The 26003-nt window shown below is 35.9% G+C and overlaps 1 protein-coding gene across 2 annotated transcripts in view; it reads right to left on the bottom strand.

Moving 5' to 3' along the window:
* Positions 1-186: 186 nt before the first annotated feature.
* PRIM2 (DNA primase subunit 2) overlaps positions 187-26003 on the bottom strand; it is an 85726-nt gene continuing 59909 nt past the window's right edge. For both annotated transcript variants that reach the window (XM_048936405.1, XM_048936407.1), the window contains 4 exons: positions 20028-20154; positions 18225-18307; positions 6763-6831; positions 187-1567 (listed from right to left, as the gene is read on the bottom strand). In XM_048936405.1, coding sequence (XP_048792362.1) covers positions 1340-1567; positions 6763-6831; positions 18225-18307; positions 20028-20154 — 507 coding nt within the window. In that variant the 3' untranslated portion in view covers positions 187-1339. The remainder of the gene's footprint in view (positions 1568-6762; positions 6832-18224; positions 18308-20027; positions 20155-26003) is intronic.

Below are 26003 nucleotides of genomic sequence, written 5' to 3'. Positions count from 1 at the left end.
ATATTCTTCCCTGTAACAGAGACCTATTTTAAATTCTATGTTTGAATTCCTAAAAATAATTATATTCTACTAATGTAACAATCAATGAAGATATATAAACAGGGAGCCCCCATTCCCAACGTAACAGATTTCAGAGTAAAGGTAAGGAAAGTGCTAAGAATTTTAATTGCAATGTGATTAAAGTGACAATGTCATCATTTAGGAGAGTTAGGGCAGAATAAATTCAAAATTAGAGCACTGTCATGACTTACAAAGGCACTTCAAAACCTTCAGGTGAAAATCCTTCAGTCATCTGTGGATTACATAGAATCCTTCACCATCAATGGAGTCCAACAGTCCCACACATCAGTGGAGTGCTGTCTGGTGCTTCACCAGCATCACTGTCTGTAACTCCTTGCTGCTTCAATCTTCAGTATCTGGAGTGCAGCCTTTTTCAGGATGGATTTCTACAACTCCTTTGAATATATGGTATTCAAGGAGTAAGATTCTGGTACTTTACACAGAACAGTCATTAATTAAATCAGGAATAATTTAAGGAACAGTGAACCCTACTAGTCAATCCTCTTCTAACAACAAAAGATATATATTTTTTTAACACCCGGTGTTGCACCAGGTATGTGAAAGTTACATGCCCTTAAATGAACGTATAACATACAAGAAGCAAAGACTGAAGGTTTGTCCAAAATCTTCATAGTAATAAAAGAAAAAGTCCAATTGCACCATTAATAGTTTGAATCAGTCAGCTGTTGCAAAGAATAAAACCTGTAGCATAATACAACTACACAGGTAACGTGCACAGCCTAGCTAGGTTCTACCTCAAGCACATTAACAAGTTCTTGAAATTCAGTGCTGAGGTACACGAATTAGGAAGCTGATTTCATTCAGCTCCTTGTGTAGAAAACATGTTCACTGCTTCAGAAGGTAGTTAAGATCAAGGAAGAAGTCTCACTTAATTGCCATATAAAGACAGCTAAAAATAAAATACTGCAATTTTTTATCTTGCAATTTATTTATTAATAATATACAAAAATGACCACAAAATAGGATAAAATAATTATACATCTTAAACAAAATCAAAAAAGGCAAGTCAGGCAAAAGGCACCTAAGAAATGGGAAGGAATTTCCCATTTTCCATCTTTCAAGATGCCCTATGCAATAGTATTCTACAGCAACAACAGTAAGCACTGCACGTGATTACAGCTTCAGCATCATTCTTCCTTTTCCATCAGCCTATTGTAATTGCTAAATGCTTGTGTCTTCTAAGTAGTGAAGTGCATGCTTCTTAGTAAAAGCATTAATTCAGTTAAGAACAGAAAAAGAAAAAAGCTACCATAGTTGCTTAATCTTCAGTGAAGTATGCCTCCAGTCCCTCCAGCTCTGCATCAGTAGTCATATTTGAAGTGGTGGGAGTAGAATTTGAATTCACGCTTTCCTGACTATTATTTCTTTGTTGAGAGTTTCCCAAATGACTTGGTTCCTTCTTCATTTCTCTACCACCACTTAATATCCTTTGACTTTCTGCAAAATACTGATTAGGATGATTCAAAGAAAATCCAATGTCATCAACCTACAAAAATGAAAGGAAAAGTTACTATTCTTATTTTTAAAAATCATTTCAATTCATATTTAAGAATAACTATTAATTTAATAATTTCAAATTTTGTTGAATGCAGTGGTTTGTCAATACTAGCCCAATAAATATAACCCTGACTTTTTTTTTTTTTTAATCACACAATTTCTTTCCTCACATTAGGAATGATTGCTTTGGCATAATCATCAAGCAGTATTTTTAATTGTCTTTCCTGTATTAAAAATAAACAAACAAAAAAAAAGCAATACAGGTAAAATACCATACATTCAAAGATTCAAAGATTTAGGAGAACTGAATCAATACCTAAATGCAGCATCTTCTTACACAAGAAATGAACCATGCTAAGTCTAAAGCACAAATGGAAATAGAGAAAATAAGTAAAAGTTTTTACAACAGCAGAAAAAGAACCCAGAGCTTAAAGTATCAACATGAAGCACACTGAACAGAAACCAGCAGCTTCATCTTTTTATTTTTTTTCCCCCAATAGTAATAAATACACTGTTTACAGAACGACAGGCTAAGCAAGTCCAGTAGGTTAAGCTCCAGTGCTAAGCATCAGCATCCCGAAACTCCACTATCTGCAAAACCAATACCACAGAACAGCTAGGTGCTGAAACAGAATATTAGCATAGAGAGCACTGTATTTGTATTGTTCTTTTCTACTTAGCCAACATTCTTTCAGGTCCATAATTATTTGACTAATGCAAATTAGATTAATGCTCATGAAATACTTCAACAGGGCTTCAGTTTTAAAAGTAAAACTGACACATTCACCACAATCTCTGATGTAACCTTTGTATTATACAGCAGCGGATGACACCTGAAGGTCTCAGCCCATGGATGCCCTCAGAAGCAGCCCAGGCCAGAGCTACAGCCCAAGAACAGCCCACGGTGGGAAAGGAGAGCTTCAGAGCTGTGTTGGGGAAGTGCTGGGAGAGCTGTAGCTGGGGGAAGTGGAGTCAATTCCAACTTAACAAGTAATTCTGCACACACCCACACCCCCCTCATGAGGATATACACAGTGGCTGATTCAATATGCAAAGCCACGAGCTTAAATTTCAGCCACTTGTGAAAAATCATCAAGCGCAGAATCAATGGGTGTCCAAAATGAGATCCTGATTAAATGTATTGCTGCAACCTACTTTAGCACCATCAGAAAACAGCTACACATACAACAAAATCTAATTCAGGCATGAAAAAAAGATATTAGTGACTGTAGCAAGTGACCTTGATTGAAAAAATCTTAAAAATAAGTGGCTGGCCTACCATGCTAATTAGGAATTCAAAAATAAAAGGCACTTCAGCAAAAATAAATCCAAAACCAAGAGTAAATTTAATTTCAGTCTTATCTGGACAAATTTCATCCAGCCAGCTTTCATCCATGTTCCAATTTCCATCGTGTGGGAACTACTAAATTACTTCTTCACATCAAAAGGCTTAAAAATAAGTAATACAGTAAAAAGCCAATCTTTATTTATTCACTTAGAAAAAGCCCTTAATGAGTTCTTTTTTTCCTTAAAATCTCAGTTCTCTTCAGACCAATAAGATTCATTTTGTAATTCTAATTTTGTTTTAAACTGCTCTCTTCCCAATACATTAGAACATGCTCACTGTATAAGTGAAAACTACAGCCACGTTTCCAGAGGTGATTGATGGCATTTGGCTAAAAACTATTTAAAGACTGTTAGTTAAAACTGTAGGATGAGTCTGTGTACTCTCCTTTTCAAACCTGAATGTTACTAAAATAAAGCTGTAGTGGATTAAGTTTAGGCAACATCATTTTTATTAAAAGAATTCTACCTATTTAGTCACCTCTTTTGAGAGCTGGAAGAAATAAATGGGAAGTTTTGTTCATAATTATCATCAGTATTTGTGATAGTGATAAACCAATAATCCCAGTGTAATTTTTAGTAACTTTCAGTGAATATTCCTCTGAACAAAAATATTCTGCTCTGACTGGAAATACACAACAAATGTTGAACACAAAAATAGAGGTGAAGCATTAAAAAACAATCACAGAAATTTTTCTATGTTAGACTACTCATGTAAGTCTTGCAATGTTTTTAGGTAATATTCACAAAAAATACATCAGAAATACCACCAAGCTGAAAACCTTCCTCAGCCTACAGAGAAGTTACCAGAAGCTTACTGCCAGAAACAGAGAAACTAGATTTCTCTAACAGTTTTACACATTCACACCTGTTAACCCATCTAGAATCCACTATGTCCAAAGAAAAATGTATTTTCTGGGCAGTCAGAAATTTAAGCTTGTAGCATGTATTGATTCCAGTGAAGAAATCTGTCACTTCAGACAGAACTCTTTATTCCACCTAGCAGCTGATACTATCAGAAGACTATTCTTGGATTCAACACATCGTGCACATACTGACCTTCAGACCAACTCTAATTTTATAGTTGCTGCTATAAGAAATGTTCTAAAAGAAACTGAAACAACAATTTTACAGCAATTTCTCTGCTTGAAGTTTCTTTGAGTTTTAATCAAGAACTTTTAAAATTACAGCTGGTGTTACAGATAAACCACGTGGAACAGTTATGGTGCTAGAGTAAATGATATAAACCAACCACATCAAGTTGAATGTTCTTGACATTTAATTACAGACAAAGAAAAAAATTTTACATGTATGTATTTTTCAAAATAAACAACTCCAGGTGATTCCTTGGCAGCAGAAAGCGTGCTGAGTGTGTTAGATTTAATTTACTTCTTAAAAATATACAATGACTGTAAAACATTAGTGGTCTGGAATAAAATTTTGAGAGATTAATATTAATATATACATAATCACCTGCTTATTTACAGCAAATTACTAATACAGCAATACTCATGCAAATATCATTAACGTCTCTAGTTCCTTTGGAATACAACTTAACACAGTCAATAGCCAGTTAGGTTTTCTTATTCTTAACAGCTAGAGGCTTAAAACAGTAAATGGTGATTTATGTACAATGAAATTCCACAGCACTAATTCTTTTTACAGACAACCTGTCACAGGAATATTAATTTGACCTATTAGCAGCTTACAGCTGATATCAATCTATTTTACTTGACTGCATGTTATGTAGCTCAGATCGCTGAACTGTTTTGTCTGATAAGATTTTTCTCTATTTTGAATTGAGATCCAACTTTATCAACCAAATTAAAATAAAATCTCAATGCTATTGTAATCTTGAAAGGTATTCCTCACTGCTGTAGTATTTGCTTGGAGTTCAGGTTACACTCCCTACATCTGTAAGGTGTCTCATTTCCTCTTCACTTAAGTTGCCTTGTATCAGTACAAAATAAAATTGTAACAAATCTAAGAGGGATAATCAACATGAAATAGCTTATTGATAATTCAAGTACAAATATTAGAACTTCAAGCAGTTATGATGTTTTCCAGATATGCCTTATAACTTAAATTAGACCATAAATACAGATATGTTAGTAGTTTTTGAATACTTACTCTGGTTTCATATGCAATAAATAATTCTTGATTCTTATTAAAATATTATAATTTTGAAAATATCTAGCCGTCCAATCATACTTTTATGATATTTGTTCTATCATGTTTCTGCACAGGCTGTTCAAAAGGCTGTTGACTACTAAGTCAAAATACCTTATTTTCATCACACACGTAGAAAAGCTTTTCTTGGTCAAATTACAGTACTATTATTTAGAAAAGAACTTTCTCAAAAAGCAGTACACCCTAACCTTCCAGAACATGAAAAGCTATTCATGCATTCTATGTAGTGCTTAGCGTGTACCTTTCACAGTTAGTCAAAGACTTAAAATGCACAGAGGTGCATTTCTTAACACATTAGTTCCTTCCTGAAGAGAATACACTAGACTACACAAATGATAGCTGCTTTCCTTCTGTGGTTGTGAGATGGTGACACAAAGATCCGGGTGAGGTATAGCAATTAAATTAATAAAGCCCAGTTTACAACGAATCTGAAGAGAAGCATCTTTTAGGTATCCCTTGAACCTGAAACATTGAGGTGCAAGGACTCTCCTCTCCAACAGTTGTAAACATTTTCGTTCTAATCCAGCTGGATTTATTAAGACAGATTTAGCGTCAAGCATTATACAACAGAAACCAACAGAGAAGCTGTTACAATCATGAGAATAAAATGCAACAGAAACTTGATAAACGATAATGGGAAGAAATGCAAAAACAGTTAAGTAGACACAGCTTGTGACTGACTCTGTGAACTCAGAAATAGGCAATACTAAATACGTTTCAGAGCATACTTTTGCTGTACATTCAAGCCTTATGATTGCTGGGAATTTGAGGAGACAAAGAGTTCCACACAAATCAAATGTGAAAACCAGCGAGAACAAAAAAGTCAATGGCAAAAATCATCTAATCCTCATCCAGATTTTAACAAGATCATTTCATGTTCTGATGTTTGGAAAGGGATGCTTCAGTTTTTTTCAGTTGTGGAGAAAAGTTAGTTATAAGAAGGGCTGTGCTCCTACTTTCTTGACAGTGAGGAACCTTGAAGCAATGAGAAAATTATTTTTGCTGAATCAAGAAATCAGGAAGAAGATGTGCCAGTGCCTTTTGCTATCTTATACCTCTCCTTTGTGGAGGATCTTAATTTAAAAGTTTATAGAAGCTTACGATTAAGCAGGGAAAGGTCTGCTTATCTTGATTTAAAAATTAATCACACATGACAAATGACATGAGAAAATTATCAAGTGAAAATTAACATCAACTCTCTAAGTGCTGAAAGATTAGAGTTTTGGTTACATTTGTTAGATCTATTCCGCTTAAGGTATACCTTATAATACCAAACTTGCACGATGGGTTAAAAATGACAACTTGTTTAAAAACAGGATATTGAAAAAGTTAAACAGCTTCAAATACATTTAACATTTGAGTGTATATATCTAAATGAAAACATTTAAACAAATTAACAGTATTGACTATTTTAGGAAGAAAGCACAAACTTTTTCTGTACCTTGCAATGTTTATGATGTGTATGTCATCAATATATAAATAAAGGGAATTCCGAAAGAAATTACTAAAAAGAAAACTAAAAACGCAAGATAGCTAGCATTGGACATAAAAACTGCAAATAGTCTCAGCATTTCATACACAATTTCCAAGGTCTTCTTCAAAACAAAGTCAATGGTTGCAGTTTAACAAAAATTACTACTAGCTACTTACATCATGTGTCAATTCAAAGTACTTCTGACACGCCAGCTGGTAATGCATGCCCTTCACCAATTCCAGGATCTACACAGAGGAAGAAAAAATGTAAAGGATCCACAGGTAGCACACACATGCAACAGAGAACTTTGCATTTTGTTGATATTTACTACAACAAGGCAAATATCACCTTTCCCAACAGATGTGTATAGTACTTCAAGTAACTTTGCAGCACGTTTCATCTTTGACTGGTGTATTCTACTAATAACTAAAAGAATTTAGACATGCTACAATTCTTTTAAAATAATCATGTCATCCAACCCCTACAATTCTGTGATATTAAAAGCCAAGATAAAACCACAGGAAGATAGACGTGGTGTCTAAAACTTAATTTCAGTACTTTAATTTCAAGAATAAGCTGAATTAATATTTTGTTAATAAAATTGTGACAGCTATTGCTAAATTATATTGTGACAATTCTTCCATAGTAGCAGATGTAAATCTAGTAATTCAAGTGTTCAAAACACAAAACAACCAAGTACAACTATTTGTATCTTTATTTTCCATACTACCAGTTCATACAGATGCAAAATAAAATAGTACAGTGCTTCCATCATCAAGAAAATTTAATTCAAATCCTTCAGACAAGTATCTCTGAGAGGGAAATGCTTCTAACCCTCAATCATATTTGTCCTTTTAAAATGAAGCTATTTCTGGCCAAGCTCAGCAGAATATGTGAGTGAATAGCCTGCTTTGAACACCTATTAGGAAAATCATGCCATCTTTTGTAAACACAATTTGCGTCCCAATTCTACTGCATGTAATCTCTTCTGTGCTGTACAAAGTCCCACTCTTATCAGCAGAACACAATGTTGGCTGATTTTTTTTTCTTCCTTTTTTTTTTTTTTTTGTATGTGATAAAGTTTTATCACCTCCTCCCTCCTTCATATAGTCAAAATACATGCTCTCCCTGCTTATCAAAATGAGAAGATTGCTGGAATTAAGAGATAACCTGAGTGGATGGAAAAGTAGTTTTCTAGAAATGTTAATTTCAAGTCCCTTTCCCAGGTTTGACCTTTGTGTCAAACACAGCAACGTACTCCAGCTTAAATCCCTGCTGTCCTCATTACTGGATGCCGCCTCGTATTTATTGACAGATATATAAATAAATTACATTTGCTGAATGGATAAAAAAAAAGGCAACACAGTGCCAAGAAAGTACTTAACCACATACTTTCTCTGTCATAGTCTAACTGATTACACTTCTATGCTTCTTGCAAATTCCTGTTAAATCTTCTGTAAGAGTTCAAGATCAAGGCCAAGTGGGCAATGAAGTCTGAAATTCAGCTCTCTGACATACATGCATATGTATGCACAGAAACATGCACACTTCGATTTTTTTATCTCTCTCCTTTGAAAACGACTGAAAAAAAATAGTGTTACATTAAGCAAATGGTTGAAGAAAACTATTCTAAATGCTTCAACTGTGCTTTGCCTTACATTTTTCTCTTTCTGTTCCTAACAAAAAATATCTGTATTGTGCAAAAGAGCTATCTTAACTTTCAAATAAATGCTAACTACATTGTATTAAACACTAACAACATTGTACTGTTTACTTACATATATACACACATATGTATTACAGATAGATGCAACACATATATTCAAATAGGACAGAAACATTAAGCCAGCTTTCATTATTCCAAAAAGCCATTAAGCCCTAACATGTTTTTCTCATAATTTGGAATACTGATCAGAAGACTACATGCCCATTGCTGGTTGAATGTTTTATTTTATTGCATTCAGATTTTTCTAAACCAATCTTTCCAGCTGGAAGAGTCAACTAATTCAATCTAGTTCATGAACACTTCAGGTTCTCTCAGATTTATTAATTTAACCAAGATTACATTTCAATATAAATAGTTCTAATCCTCAGCTGGAAAGGTATTCTAAGACTCAGAATCAAGTGAGCAAACAAAACCTTTCTAAAGCCTCAACAACTTCTGTGTATAAAACCCAAAAGTTTAAAAGCATCAAAATTCTCTTGTAATTTAGAGAACTTTTAGGAAAAGTTGATCAGTTAAAAAGTTAGTCATGCTGCAGTTTGTTCAACTTTTCAATTTCAGACCATGACACTATAGCTACTTTTTGTATCAATGATGCCACTGTCCAACTATCCTTAAAAGCAGAAATGACAAGCATTACCAACCAAAGCCAGTGTTTGATTTACTAACTTACAGTGACTCACAGGATGTAAGATCACTGCTGTCTTCTCGGATAACTTCAAGTGACAGCTATCACTGACAAAGCACAGATGATGACAGAATAAAGGGGCACTTTTAATTTCCAGTTTTGTAGGAGGGATTATTCAGAACAAACTATATCATGCCCACTTATGCCCTTGATCCATCTACGAGAAAATCTTGACCCATCTTTACAGTGAAGAAGAATCAATACTGCTCACATATACATAACGTTATCAGAGCTCTCCTTGAGGAACTCAAATTTCTAAAGAAAAGCTTTATTATTTCGTAGCTGCTCAATCTTTCCAGCTTCTCTGCAGATCCAACACTACACAATTCCTACACAGTGATGAAAAACCGAGGTTGGACAAAAAAGTCAGACAAACTTTTGCAACTTATTCAGGGAAAAGCAGTTAAAATTCAGCTCCCATCCATTCTGAGATGGCATCCAGAAGGCAGACAAGCCATAAGCCTGATAATTAGCATATCAGTAACTTTAAATTGGTCACCTCACATGGGAACAGATTCACTTTTCTGTATATGATGGAGTTGAGGAATGAGGGTTACCATAAATATATCCTAGGAAGAACAGGTTTAGCAGATTAATGGGCTTTAACGGGAGCAAGTTGCTGTGAGAGAAAAAGAAACAGTTAAAAAAAGACAACAGTGGAGCCCAGCTAGTGGTGGCAACGGTGATACGGAGACGGTTGGACTAGATGATCTTATAGGTCGTTTCCAACCTTGTGATTCTATGATTCTATGAAAGTATTCTGAGTGAGAAGAACAGTCTTCTATTTCAACAAAAAGGAATTATAATTCATAATAAAAATCACCATTCCTACTACATTTGCGCTGGTAACGAAAGCAAACTTGCAGCTGCTTTTCACTGGTGTTATCCAGAAAGAGTTCTCCTCTCAAAACTACCTTAATTACCCACAACAATCTTTTGCCTCCTCCTATACTCAGACATTTACACTAAATTGCTTTACTTTGCAAGGAAGGGTACATACTGAAGGACTCTTTTTGTTACTTCTTATGCGCCTTTCCTTTGCTACCATCTGCAGCCCGCTTTTCTGATGTTGCTTTACTGACTACTAATTAGGTTAAGATGATGTTTGGCAGCTGCATGCAGCCACCTGCTTTATAGATCTTCAGCTTTTTCAGCTGAGATGCTGCCTAGCTGGATAGTTTGAGCTCTGCAATTATCCATAGTTATTTTCATTTATTCCAAGTTACTTTGTTTTATTTGACAGCTGCTAAACTACCTCAGATTTTCAAAACCAAATTCTGTTGTAGATTCAGTTAAGTACAACATCTTTCTACCCTTCACTGTATTCCAAAGGTGGCTAAAGATATGACTGCTGATATGATTTCTGGCCACCTTCAGTCCTGCCCCAAGAATCCATACTGCATTTCACATCCTGATCAAAAAAAAGTGGGGGGAGTGGGAGGGGAACGTCCTTACAAAATTGAAGCAATTAGTATACATTCTAAGTTTACAAAACAGTTTCAGGAATAAGGAGCTGAAACATTTTTGCTTCGCATTGGTTGTTTTCCTGCTTTCTGATCTTTGTGTTTATGCCTTTGACTTTCTCTGTATCATTCTTCTTTCCTTTGTTTTCTTCTGAATAAAAATTTTATGAGCAGTTTAAAACACTAAAAGCTGAAGCTACTGAAGCTGCCGAAGTGTAAATACACAGATGGTAATTCTACCCACCCCCTATTCCTCCCAGTTCAGTACTAATGACAGACTGAAAGTGAACCCTCCCTCCTCACTTTCCCCAGGTTTCACTTACAGCTGGATGTTCCTTTTCACCTATTTTACCATGTCGTCTTAAGGTCAGTATAAGGAAAGGAATGAAAACTCAACATGCAAGGACGAACAAAGGGTAGAGCTGCCTTCCACAGTAGCAGCCCACCTTTAGTCTAAAAAACCTCACTGAACCGAAGTCTAACATTTGACTAATGAATGTAAATACTTGACATTGAATTTGCTTTAATTAATTCCTCTCTAGCAGTCTTGGGCACCCTGCTCTGGGTGTCCCTGCTTGAGCAGGGGTTGGACCAGATGGAGCCACAGAGGTCTCCGTCCACCTCAGCCATTCTATGATTCAAGAACAGGCGCTCTCAGTAGCAAACAGTTTCTATTCCATCCTTCTGGCAGTTAGAATACAAATTCAAATTAAAAATATATATATTTTCCAGTCCAACCTTTACTAGCTTCCAACTTAACATCTATCTTAAGCACTTTAAACCATGTTCTACGAAAAATAAAATCCATGCATACTCTAAAAATATTCTGTATTCCCATAGCCTTTTAAGATCAAACAGATTAGCTATGCTCTTCACTATTCTGATAAACCACAAGAAAAGTGCAATGTCAAAATACCAGGTCTATAAAGTATATTAGAGAAAGTACAGTCTCACATAAAACGGGGAAGACACACTTCCAGCACACAACTATTACTTTCAAAACCATGGCTGAACACTATCTCCAGTCAATAAATGATTTCTATCTATGGATGGAAAGAGTCAGCGCTCACATTCACACCAGAGTGCCCAAAGAATTTATTTTCACTACAAAGATTCCTTGACACAAACTTACTTTGAAGACATATACTATCCACCTTGCAAGCTTTAATCGTTTGAAAGCATTTGCAAGTTTTGATGTAGTAAAGACAGTAACAATGCAAGCAATTTTGGAAAGCAAGTGGTTTTAACCTGCCACTTGAGAGATCTGAACCATGTACAATTTCTAGATTGAAGAGCCAATGCTTTTTAAGATTTTCTTGACAGCCAACATGCAGCACTATCCCATTTTAGGACTTGAGTTTTAACTACTTAATTTACTGGGGAATAACCCCACCACAAAATACTCAGTGTCTTTGTTCTGAGTAAAATCTTAAAAATATTAATTTAACTGTTTTCAAAAACTAGCAAATATGAAGTTCTATATGGTATCACCAACAATTACATATTTAACACAACCACAAGTCACAGAAGACTAGCAATTGCTATAATTAAGAAATGTTAATACTGAATAATATTATAGTAAAACTGTAATAATAAAACCAATATCCCATGACATTTGTCTGTATCAAGAATTTCAGCTGTTGTTGTGGTTTTGTTCCTGTTTTATATATTTCCACAATAAATAGTAGTATAAAAACTATTAATAACTATTATTGAAATGGTATCCTCATAACTTAAGAAAGCACAACACTAACTGAGGGTAGGGCAAAATTCTTCAGCTGCAGAGAAAATATTTTTACAGCCAGGAATGATCTAAAGCTTCTCTAATATTAAATCATCAGAAGAGGGAGTATGGTTTGCCCAGGCATGGCTTGGCTAATTAATTTCTCTGTCTGTAAAGACTCTCCAATCCACTAAAAACACCCAACTTGTCAGAAAACAATAGTCTCATTGCAATTACTTATTTAGAATTTTACATTTGATCTAAAGCTGGAAAACAGCTTTTTTTTTTTTAATTAAGAGAATAATTCTTTCTAGAAAGAAATACTATTCTGAAGTTATCTGTCTCCTGTTCATTTACATGCTTTGTTTCTTATTTTAAGAGGAAGTAATTGGAACAAAAGCAAAAATAAATGTGGATATTCTACTTCTCCTGACTGCAGAACTATAAGTGCTTATACCTTTTGCTATTGTGAAAGCAGTGAATTGGGAAAAGGACTTGGGCAATTTCTTCAAGAACAGATTTTTTAAAGTAATTCTAATTCAAAGCCAATATCTATTCTTCTACTTGAGTTATGTAAACAACACATTATAGCACATTTAGCACAGCACAACAGATACATTTATCTGATATATGCTTTCATCTTCATATTCTTCAAACTGATTAGCCATTCTCAGATGTTATTTTACCTGATGAGCAGTATACCGAAGACAGAAATGAAATGCGATCCAAAATATAATATAAATTCAAATACTATGCAATCACACATTAGATGCTCAGCTAACCGTATTACTTTTCCAAGAAGCAATTTTTAAGCAAACAAAAAAATCTAATTTCACAAATAAAGCAACAGCTTAACCTAAGGAAAATGTGAACTAAATACAAGTCAAATAATTCAGCTCTTGAAATAAACATCAGGATTAATTCTTTCTGCTTCAGGGTATATAATAACTAGGAATGACCTGGAAATCATTTTCTGTTTACTTCAGAAAGACCATTTTAGTAGAGACAATCTCAGACAGGGCACAGCCTCAGAAAATCCAGACTGAGATAGCAAGCTGGATCTTGATACTTTACACTGAGGAGATTTACATATTCAAATGTTTTCATCACTTTTTTCAATACTGACTGTACTACAGAATGGCTGCACTGGAAGCAATGCTCACACTATGGACTCATGAGAAGTCTGGCACTCTTTACTCTGTATCACAGTCCCAAAGACCAGCTTTCTTGTTTAACACCTCATCCATGCACAGAAGCCACTTGGAAAAAAACCGTGATTACAGCATCTGTTCCCACCACAGAATGGCCTAATGCTTTATTTGTGGAAAAACTCCAGCAACTCCCTGGTCCTGTGAATCTTAAAGGATAAAAAAGGAGTACTTCTTATGTAAAAGGTATGAAGCTGAGGACAGCACTGAGAAAGTAACCTCCATGAGCAAGAACTCAGACACACAGCTTTACAAAGCCCAGCAACATCTATTAAATTTAGAAGCCTTCTTTCTAAATACACTATATCCTTTAAAAACTCGATCTAGGGGGGATCACAAGAGATAGAGCACAGTGAGAGCAGAGAGACTGCTGCCTGGTACAATTCAGAAGCAATAGTGAACACACTGAAGAGTGGTTTGCTCTTCAAGCAATTTTCATTTGCTTCTTTATCAGTCATTTTTAGATAGTGTACAGTTTGAAAATGAGAGCAGTGCTAATCTGACAAGATATATGCATTTGCTAGAACTGATCTACCAACTTGTGGCATTTGCCGATTTGGTGTCCCAGCTCTCTACTGCCTGATTTTTTTTCCTTTTCTGGAAATGATGATCATAGAATCATAGAATCACAAGGTTGGAAAGGACCTATATATAAGCTAGACCGTACCTCATATTTTGGCCCGCACAACAGCAGTGAGGAATAAGCTTCGTAAACAAGACAGGGTAATAATTCACTTGCTTGAAGGCAAGACATATGAGTACTCTAAAACAACAGATTGAAATCCCAGAACTAAAATCAAGTTGGAGCTCAGGTGATTTGGAATGAGCCCAAAGAAACAGAAGGTATAAACTAAACAGGAAGGAAAATGCAGCCAAACCAACAGGTTGCTGCTTGCAATTATTCGTGAAACAACAAAACCCACCTGCAGCCATCTCCAATCAACCTGGGATCAATTAAGACAGTAACCCAGCTTTCATGATACAAGGATCTTTTCAGATAAGTCATAAAAGTTGCAAGAGAACAAGAAAAAAAAAAAATCACTGATGTGGTTGCTGATATACTACAAATCTAAATCTGATGGTCTAAAGAACTGTGAGCTCACTTATCTCAAGATAAGCCACCACTATTCAGTTTATATGATCTTGTTGAACACAGTATATTCAGGAGTAAACCAAGGGGGTTTTTTTTGCACTGACAGCACTGATGTTTTTGAAGAGAAACACAAAACGACATCAAAATGTAATAACCCCTGGTACTCTAATCAGAAAAAAAAAAGTCCTCAACATTATCAGAGATAATTCATAGATACTAAAACCATTTTGATCAAATGAAAATGAAACACCCCAAAAAAGTAATAGTTCTGATCCAGATCACTCTGTTTGAACTGGAGATAAGGGTCCAACAGACTGCTATGAATAACAGTCCTCCCAACTACAAAATGCAAATCATGATGCACTGCAAAGACAGTGTTAAGTCTCCATCAAACTCAAACTTGAACAGCTGTATTCATACTTGCACAGATTAAGGTTAAGACATCAGATCAGCTTTATTTTGGGCACTAGCTGTGCCAACGTGAAACCCTCTATGCATAGCCTTAGCTGCCACAGCTTCTGTAGCCCCTCTGGCCAGGACAGTATCAGCACTCTGATGAAGGATGCTGATACATATGGAAGGCCTGATGAGTTTCCAAACAACCTCATTTTTTGGAATGAGAAATTAATTTCAGTAGCCAACAAACTCTTGAGCTTTCAATCCCTTGAAACGAGCTTCTTAGTAGGAGAGAAGCATCGACAACATCAGAGCAACATACCATGATGCACACTCTCGTTCACTCCTCTACCAAAAAGAGTGAGTGCTTTGAGGATCTAGTACAACAAGATGTAAAAAAAAAAAAAAAAAAAAAACCACAGGACCACATGGCAGTTTCAATAAGAACAAAATACTTGGCAAGCATATGAACAGAACTCTGCGTGGCAAACTCTGAAGATCTCAAGCCCTTGCACACAGAGATGCACCTTGAGACCCACCATGAAGATGCCTTCTGAAAAATCTCATCTGTCTCCGTAACAACAGCTACATAACAAATGCACACATTGGCAGAAAAACTCAAATTTTACAGCAGAAACCTCAGGAGGTCTCCTGGGTATAAACATAGACACATTCTTAAAGACAAGCATTTCTTATGCTTACAGCATACAAAGGAATCTGTAGTCCTCTACTCCTCAAAGAAAAGCCTAGAAATAGTACCTTCTCTTCTGCATAGGGTAATGAGTTCTTAGCTGTAAATCATATTAACAGTTATGATAATCCAATTAACTCTTGTCACACAAATATAGTTGAGAATGATTCCTTGACCTCCACAGAAATCTGCTCAGCTGCTGCTAACCACTTTTAGAAACAACAGAAAGGTTACTTATAAGTAGTTGAACTTAAAAACCTCTGTACATAAGAAGGAAGAACAACTTTTGGCATTGAAAATATGAAGCATGGGTATGTCTTTTTGGGATAGGGGGAAAATTTTAGCCCAGAAAGGGCTAAGATCCTGGGAAGTTGGGGATGACTCTTAAAACTAAAAGATGGGGATGAATGCTGGGGAATGCTCTGGGACCACAGCTTGTAATGCCTTAGGCTGCAAGCAACTATATAGGTGCTGACATGACTTTCTACATGATCCTCCCAGATCATCATTGACTTCAATACTCTGCACACTTTTTTCACCAGGATGGATGTGGATGTGGAATTTCCACATCTCAGAGTCCTGAAACACTTATATAAAATTCAAGTTGGTTGTCCTTGTCGTGAGGCCAATTGAGCATCCTCTCAGTTCAGAAAAATGCATTTTTCACTATGACAAAGCAGGGAGAAGTGAAAAAGCATTGCAGTACATACATTGATCTGGTTTTAACAACACAGAAGGGAATTTTTCACTTTGTGACATCCATCTAGTACACAGAGCAACAGAAGCAAAACAAAACTTCATATCTGAAGACAGCAGAAGAATTTCAGAAGAAAACAAGGAGCAACTGTAAGAAGCCGTGACCCAAAGGTCATATACTGTTTATTAAAACAGCTGAAAGGTCAAGTTCTGAATCATTCATTCAAACTACGAATCTGTCAGGTTTTAAGGAAGCTCTCACTGATCTGGAGTTAGGAGAACATCTAACAGATTCAGAAGGTACACACAAAACAAATATCGGTTCTTAGGCCAAGCAACTATATCAAGTGATTCTGAAAGATGGATGGAACCATTCACCCCCTACTAACCATTCACTGAGCTGAAGAAAAACAAGATTGCTGATACCACTGGAAGATCAACTATTGTACCAGCACTGGAGAAGACAAGTCACAGCCTGGACTGAAGGACTATGAACTGTTATTGGCCGTGAAAGACCAAGCAGATGTGTAATGAGTACTGACAGTCATAAGATCAGTACAGTATCATGGAAGATTTGAAGCACTCTCTCCCAAATATCTCAGCCTGTCTGATTTACAAGATCAATATCTGAAAATTTAAGATTTGTACTGAGTCCAAATCCTACTTGACAAAAAAAATGGACAAATAAAAAAAATCACAGGTGAGCTAAGGAACTGTGTTAAATATACAGATCCTGCCTCACTGTGCAAAAGCACTGAAGAAATGGCCTCAGCTGAATCCTACCCACGTACAGTAAGAGCTAATACATTAAATCCTTACCAATCTTTCCAATGATTAGCAGGATAAAAATCTCAGAGCAGTGTGATTTTTTGATGCATATAAAAAGGAAATATGCAGAAAGTATCTCTAGATACTGTCAGATATATGAAAGACAGTTACATGTCTATTTATGGACCAGGAAGGATTAAAAAAAGAAAAAAAAAGAAAAAGAAAAAAGTAAATAAGACATTCCCAGGAAAAAACATTAGGATTTTTTAAATTTGCAATAAATTGTCTTCACCACTAAAAAAATATAAAATATTCTCTTTTATTTTGTATCCTAATTACTTCTTCCAAGAGCATTATTTCAAGTGAAATTAGCACTTCTTTTCTAACTAGATCAGCACTCTGTTGCTGCCTGATCAGCAATGGTGATACTCCACATGAACAAAAAAATTACCTTTCAGACTAAAAGTAGTTGCAAACAGTTCATATACATGACTTTTTGTTGAACTGTCTCATCTGAGCTCTAACCTGTACATCTCCCTTCAATGAAGATGACAACACACTTATAGATCCTTTAACCTCCTTGCAAGAAGAATCAATGAGACTCACCATCCTTCAGTATGTGTGTGAAGAAGTTCTAATTTCTGCATTGCTCTAGCTATAAATGACAGGTTTTCAATTTACTGCTACCATTCAAAAATCTGATAAAACCTGTCAAATTCCAGTAGTCATCTCATGAGCTCTTGTTGTCTCAGGGAAGTTAGCACTATGCATGATTAAGAACGTACGGGATTTAGAAGTTGATTACAGAAAACAGTGACGTCAACTTATGACACACAGTACCACCTTCCATAAGTTTGTGCAAAATTAAAAAATAAATTCTCTAAAAATACTGCCAGATTCATTTGATTTTTTTCTTAAGCACAATGAAGTAAAATGAAGTAAAACAAAATTCTGTATTGCACTCATTATAGTAATAAACCAATCCATAATATTAAACAACAGAAGGTGATGACAACAGTCAGCACATCAGTGGAAACACTGGAACAAGACAAGATTCTGGCTCAGATCCTTCCTAAGAGATATTTAACATACATATTGACAATTTACGTGTAGTATTCCTACATCAGTACGAACTAAAATTAAAAAACAATGCCTCATTAAAGAGAGCTCCAAACAAATTAAATCTCACCTGAGTTACTCCACTGGGAGGAACCTTGTACGACTGCAGCTTCTGCTTCAGTAGCTCAGGATCGCTGTGGCGGAATGGGCATCCTGACAGCAAAACAAGCAAGCTCACAAACAAGGCTGTTTACCCAGAAGGGAGCATAGTAACACACTCAAGAGACCTAATTGTCTAACAGCATACTAATATACAAGTTAATTGTCCATATGTGCAATTATTTTTTTCTTTAACATTTTTTTAATAATAATTACTCCACTGCATTGTCACCAGTACACCAGAGGCCCAAGAGTTACATGAAATATCCTAATATAAACAGGCCACAGCTGTCACTCACTGACAGGAAAGGAGACTTAGTTAGTACCTTACTTACAGTGATAGCACTGGTACATTTAATATCTGTGAAAAACCAGGAAGAAACAAGTAGTAAGAGTTAACTAGTCTTTAAAGCATAGCCCTTTGTAAAAATATTAGTTTTGAAAGTTCCAGCCTTTGAATAAGGGTTGCTTTTCTTGTGTCCCAGAATTAATCTTGTGAGAAAACTAAAGGAAACAACCTTCAGAACCATCTCAGGGGTTTTGTAGAAAAGGGTAGATGTGGCACTGAGAAAAACAGTTTAGTAGGCATGGTGGTGATGGGTTGATTGTTGGACTAAATGGCGTTAGTAGTCTATCCAACCTTAACAATTCTATGACTGTGTTAACTAGCACTAGAGTTACAACAGTAAGGCTGGTGCACATTTCTCTCACTAAATCACACAGGGGTAGGAGGTTTTAAACTACTGCAGCAAATGTAGGAACTCATGTTTGATTTAATTCATATCTCAGAGCCTCTATAAGTGTTCACTCTGTATGTGTACACAATACATACAGAGCTAGAAGCCACCAAGCGTGATCTAAAAAGAACATTGCAAGACCACTGTAAGCTTGAAATTAAAAACGTAACTTAAGAGACTACAGGGGTGAGTAACATGACAGACACTGTAGAAAAAAATCCTTCAGATAATTTCTCAGTATAAAACTAATACTTGTGAAAATATGATCTTAATCTGAAGTGAGAATTTTAAGACCAAAACATAATTTTTGTTTAAGTTGCACTAGTTTCATAAAACTGGCTTTGCAAATAAGTTCAGTGTAAAAGATAATGCTCAAACACTATGCATGCCACATAGTCACTATTTTGACCTCTGTTCAGCATTACACATCATTGCAAAACAAACTGCTGAAATATTTATTTCTTTTTTAATATTGAAAAAGCATTGTAAACTCAGATCTTGTTAAGTTTCTCTTTGCAGTATCTATCTTGTCTAGGTTACATACATGTAAGCCATGACTTCCACAGTGATAACTTAAACACTGCAGTCCCCAGTAGATACACACATCAATACTTGGTCATTTATAAATTTACATTTTACTACAATTAGAAATAAAGAATACAGAAGAGTCCTGAACGTCCTAAACTTCTGAAAAGCAAATGAGTTAATATTAGTAGAGTAAGTTTGCCATGCTGAAAGCACGGACTGAAAGGATTGCAACTTTTTTTTTTTTTTTTTTTTTTTTTTTACACACAATGTGGAAAGAAGGGGAGGGAAGGGAAAAGAACCAAAGTTGAGTACAAAATTGAACTTTACTTGCTGAATGATACCAGTTAAGAAAGACTAATCACAAGAAGAGTAGCAGAGAACAGCAGTGGCTACCTTAATTAGTAGTCAAACTAACTAACTTCCACTTAAAATCAAATGCAATCTCCATGGTTCTCTTCTTTAGCCAAGGGCTTCCAATATTTTTGAACCTGTTGGTTTTAGGAACTCACCATGGTAATCCCCTTGACTTGGTGGATTGGACATGATAATCTTCATGCAGCTGTACGGGGTATAGTCTGTTCTCTTTCCTTCTTTCCCATAGTTGTGGCGAATGCTGTACGCGTATCCTTTGTCAAACTGAAACAACAAAAGAATACATTTTCATATACCACATCAAGTCATTATTCTGTCTACTCTGCCAACAGAAACATTGGATTAGAAAGCAAATCTTCCAGACCTACTCAAATTTGGAGAAATGGAATTGCTTTCTGTTAGTTCTGATTTTTATATTATAAGGAGTTGTAAGTATCTGTCTGCATGTTTTATACACACATAAGAAGAGAACTAAAAATTAAGACCTTTTAAGCAGATGAAGGAATCAATAAAGTTAAGATGATTTAAAGATCAAAACTGCGAACTGTATGATGTTAGTAAATGGAGAAGACGTTGTAATACTAAACCTTTCATAAGTGTCCACAAATCAATGGCTTTATCAGCGAAAAGCCAGAATTACAGACTTCTTGACTGAGGTTCACATTTTTGTTCTCCTAAAGCATAACAGTTCTCCTACACTTTGCTTCAGCACCGAAGTTCACTGTTTTTGTCTAAAATTGAGTATTTTTGCTTGAAAACTGTACAATTTTAGCAAATCTCTTTTGTCTAACAATAGAGTGTCAGCTCCCACCAACTCCGCCAATAAAATTAAGAAAGAAACTAAAATAGGCATAAACAAGTTACGTCCTGTGAATAAGGACTTAGCTAAAATGATTTCAAGTTATTTTAGATGTAGCCATTCAAGCACACAACTGGTCACGTCCACCAGTTCAAAATTACCCCTATTTCTACACATAAAATTGCCTGCTAAATAATTCAGAATATTCAGACGACTGTAAAATATCTTAACCTGCTAAAATTCATTCAAAATATAACAGAAGTATGCTTTTTGTAATCTAACATTTGAAAAATCTGATTATATATAACTCAAAACCTACAACATAATAAGCAAATACGTAAAATGTTTAAATAAACTTTTGAAAATAAACATTGAAGCATACACTGCATCTGTCTAGATGGATAAAAAAGGAACTTCTTTATCAAGATGCTGTCACAATCAAGTTAATTGTGTTTCCCAGCACAGCCAAGACAGGATGTAGCATACAGGGATAACCTATCTAGTAAATCCTATTAAGCAGGGAGAAAAAAAAAATAGCACATTTGTTTGCTTGCAAAGGAGAGCTGAGTTTATCAACAGCATTAACTAAGGACAAGGAGGAAGACCGTACAAGGGTCTTCCTTCAGGAAGGGCAGGTAAAAGAGGTATCATCCTGCAGTGACGCAAGCAGCAGCTGTAGGCTGAGAGTTGCTGCTGCAGGGGCTGCAAAATATAAACACAGCCTTTGCAGCTGTCAGCTGCAGAGAAGCTTAATACAGCAAAAATCAATAGTTCTGTGCACTACAGCAACAGATAGCATTATAATAGTGAAAACGTGATATTAGTAACTTTTGTGTAAATCCATTAAGTTATGTGTGAAGCCCGTGAACATACAGCCACAAATTCTTACAACCAGAAGCTCTGGAACCTTTCTTCCTTCTTCACAAAAAAATGGATGAATGCATATTTCATTTGATTAATGAAGGATATATGTGTAAGCAAGTCAAAGTAGATAGTTCTTTATAAGGGAAAACCAGATCTTCACTGCTTTAGTTTGCAAAACAATAAATACAGCCCTCTGACAGTGCTGCATACTAGAAATCTGAGCTATGCTTTTCTTATCACTTGTCTTAATGCCCCACAGAAACTGTTACTACCCAAAATGATTTTATGCTGAGATGTGAATTTTGTAGTAACAGCTGCAGGGTAACACAACATGGCCTTAGGACAAGTTGGGTATCTTCATACTGCTTTCTTTACAGACCTCTTTGGATCTTTTGAAGCCATTTCCAATCAGTTCCACTTTGTTTCACTTAAACATTCTTTAAGCCAAACTTATTTTAATTCTTCCTTTTAGTAAGACTACAATAGAACAGTACTGTGAAAGCTAAAACACATAAATACAAACAGCTGCTGCATGTGAACCTAAAATTCTAAGATATCAGAAGACTTCATCATCTACATACTTGGGTGAGAATCTCTTAAACTGCACTGAACAGAGAAGCCTTAAAAGCTTAAAAAATTGGAACAACTTTATAAATCTGATTTTACTCTAGCATGTAATTATAACTACTTTATTCTTTTATATAACAGAAATACTAGCACTAAGGAATGGAGGAAAAAATTGCAGAGAGGCTTTTTTGCTTGCTTGTTTTGCAATAGTGGCCATTCCTCTGAAATCGATACTATCAGGATAAGGGGCTGGTCATGGCAATCTTTTGAAATTACCATGAGCTGCCTAAAACAAATACTGTTCTAGAATTATTTTTTAAATTCAGAAAACACATACACAGTATCTTTGTGGCTACTTGGCAGAATTAATGCTGTCCCCTATAAGCACTGCACTACCCAATCCGTATTTTCTATGTTGCACTTTGGGAATTGAGCATAAACTCCCCAGCAGCCACTTTCAAAATGCAGACTCCACACTACAGAGCCTTCACATGCAAACTATTCATTTCTTTCAAAGAAAAAGAATATGTCTAATAGCAAAGGTTAGCAAAATTCTTATCTGTAAGAGAAAGTATTTCATAATGACTAATATTTGCACAGCTGGGCACCTGTTTCTTCAAGTTTTCAACTTCTTCTTGGAATCTTCACAGCAGCAGACGAAAGAAGTGGTACAAGTTAGTGTGTGCACATTTAGACAATTTCACCTCCTGACCTCCTGATTCTGTTTCTTATTGTTGATCATGGAAACAGAGTTTTAGCCACACTGATTTCCAGCAGGCTGTGCAGTACTCCTTAATGGAAAGAAATCATGAATTGAGGAATTTCATTTCAGAAAGCACATCCTGAGGAGCAGCCCTGTGTACTGGGGGATGAACTCAATGACCAGAAAAGCTCTTTCCTAATACTGTTGCTCTAAGGTATGCACAAAGAAAAATCACCCCCAGAAGCAATTTCCGCCAGTGAATATACACATATGTATGAGTGCAGATATAACTAGATATGTTTGAAATCTAGACATAGGGAATTGTCCCTTCCCTTCATTCCAACTCTCCCTGTAGATGCAGTATGATTCCCCCACCTACTTAAACAAGAGACTGTATGCAGAACATATCATGCATGTCAGTGTTCGCAGGGTTGTTCTAATTGCTCATAAATTATTTGTTTTCAAATTATTCCAGAAAACAACATTTCAAAACTATAAAATGCCTATTACAGTATAGACCAACTACTACATGCCACAAGATTATTATGGCAGAAAACTATAAAAAGTGACTTTCCACCAAGACAAGCAAAAAATAATCAGGCAAAAAGCAATTCTATTAATGCAGAAAAGCTAACTATGTATATACATCCACCACAGCCTGCTTTGGCACTGAAAGTTATTACTAACGTTGCAATATAATAGCAGTCCTAAAGGAACACCCTCATATTATTGAGCAACTACCTACACTAGATCACCTATTGCTAGTAATAGTTTAGAGCAGTGATTTTTTGCAACTTTTAAAAATATGGCCTCAACTACCTAAATTGTTTTTCCTCTGGCCAGCTCTCAGAACTTTCCAATATCTGCCAGGAATTTGTAACTTATGTCCAAGTGTGGGGTTGATGACTAATGGCTTTAATGAGAGAGAAAGGGATCAAGAAACAGGTCTGATTTAAGCAGTGAACCATTCAAACAAAAGTCAAGAAGCTGAGAACGCTACCCTCCATCAAGTCTGTCAATTTAGTGCTGGCATGTGCAAATCTAAGAATCTAAGCACCTACTTTTTTTTTTTTTTTTTTTTTAATTTTAAAAGAGTGCAAGTAAATGGCCTGATCTTTAACTTGTTCCCTGATGACAAAAAATTTTGAGGACTTTTCTTTCCTCTGGACATAGCTGTAGGATACACATGATGTCTGTACTGAGATACTCCACAGAAAAAATGTAAGTAGGCAGTTTTGCAGGTTACTATGTTCCAGACAAGAATTTACCAGAAATGATATTTTCAGAAGAGCTTGATTACATAAATATGAGATCTTTGGGTAGGTGAATTCAAAGTAGTAATGGTGTTAAATTATTATTTCTGTAACTCAATCAGAAATAAGAAAATTTGCTACAGATGTAGCTTAATTGGGATCAAAGTAATTCTGGACACTTTTTGCTCGTGAGGGGAGAAAGGCAGTAAAAGAGAACAGCTGGAAGGGGAAAGGGAAAAAGGGAAGTTGAAAGGGCTGTCAAATGTGATCAGTGCTTTTCAGTGGTCTCTGTAAATCAGCCTTGTGCCTGTAGCTTGTAGCAGGAACAGTTTGTTTCCACTGTACTCCTCTAATCTGCCTCCAAGGTCAGCAGGTTTCTGGCAAGTTTTCCCTGCCATCAGTGAGGATTCTCTGGGATCCTTCCTAACACCAAAAGGGAATGGAAGGAGGGCACCATCTAACAGCCCTGTCCTTCCCCTACCACCTTGAACAGTGATGTTCCTTTAAGAGGCCTGTGATCTCAGAATATCCAGCTCAATTTGGAGTTGTTGGGATGCTGCTAATAAAGCTCTCAGTTTTTGTTTACCCTTTAAAAAAAAAAAAAAAAAATAGGCATCCAGAGATGCCATTCAGCTGTGGGGGGGAACCACACACTTCCAGTATTCCATGATTTACAAGCACATCACTGACTCTTCTGTTGCTGTTTTTTCAAAGCACTTATTGCATTTCAATAGTCAGAAATGTCAGCTGATGTAGTTTTTAAGTGTTTCTTTCAGCAGAAGTTAAGAAGTAAATTAACAGCATTGTTAACTTTATCAGAAGTGGTAGTCAGAGAATAACAGTATCCAACATGCTTAATTCAGTGATAACACTTCATGTTCTCTGCAAGAGATGTGAGAGTATTAACAGATTGCAAAGCAGACAAGAATTTGGCAGGTAGTACAATAACAAGGACTAAAAAAGTTAAACAGAAGTAGAATAGTAACAGATTTTGTGTGCATCTATAGGAATAAGATTCAGCTCCAGACATCTAAATTCAGACATCTCCCATTATTGTCAATGGAAGTCGATGCAATCAGAGGAGTCTGGGGTGCAATTCAATTTACCCTAACAGAGGCACCAAGAGGCTCACTAAATAAATCATTATCTAGACACTATTGACTGTATTGGCTAGAGCTCTATTGATCATAATGGCAGCCTGGGATCCTAGAATAAAGAATATGTATACCAAAGAGAAATTAGATTCGGTAAGCTTGTATCAGAATTGAGAGAAATCCTTATTTTTATGCATACCACTGCAGCAGGTATTGCATATTTCAGGAGAAGATGGATAAATACTGGCCAGGGCCCTCTGCAGAGTCTGAAAAGTAAATTCCTACTGCTCTGTCTATACTCTGAACAACAAAGCCATCATATTTTATTTAGTTTTACTTAAGCACAGTAATCTAACACGTTTGGTCTGGTAGCTCAGGATCCTTTATGTTATACACAGTAACCTGGATGGGTATGTACAATAAAAACTTAAAAAGGAAAGAAAAAGGGAAGAAAACAGATAAATTTTTCATAGAAATATCAGCATGGAGTCACACTGTTACTCTGTGAAAAATCCTGAAACATATCCAAATAGATTCTCTTTTTGAAAAGGTGACAAGATATGCAATAAAAAGCAGGACTGGGAAACAAGGTCCGGATTGCACAGAAGGAATATTTGTACTAGCCTATCGTAACATTTTAGAGCTATGGATGAGAAGACACAGGGATTCAGGGCAGGGACAGCAGAAGAGAAATTCATCAAGATGATCTCTGAGGAAAACCTGTCTCAGCTACTCCAGTCAAAGAAAATTAGACAGGTCCTCCCACAACAACATTCAAGGACAAGACCAGAAATGCACATGGAGGCACAACGTATAGCCATCAGCTCTTGAAG

Source organism: Lagopus muta, chromosome 2 (assembly GCF_023343835.1).
Source record: "Lagopus muta isolate bLagMut1 chromosome 2, bLagMut1 primary, whole genome shotgun sequence".
NCBI classification, from domain to species: Eukaryota; Metazoa; Chordata; class Aves; order Galliformes; family Phasianidae; genus Lagopus; species Lagopus muta.
The sequence above is the reverse complement of the archived record's forward strand: the minus strand, read 5'-3'. Positions and strand labels throughout refer to the sequence as shown.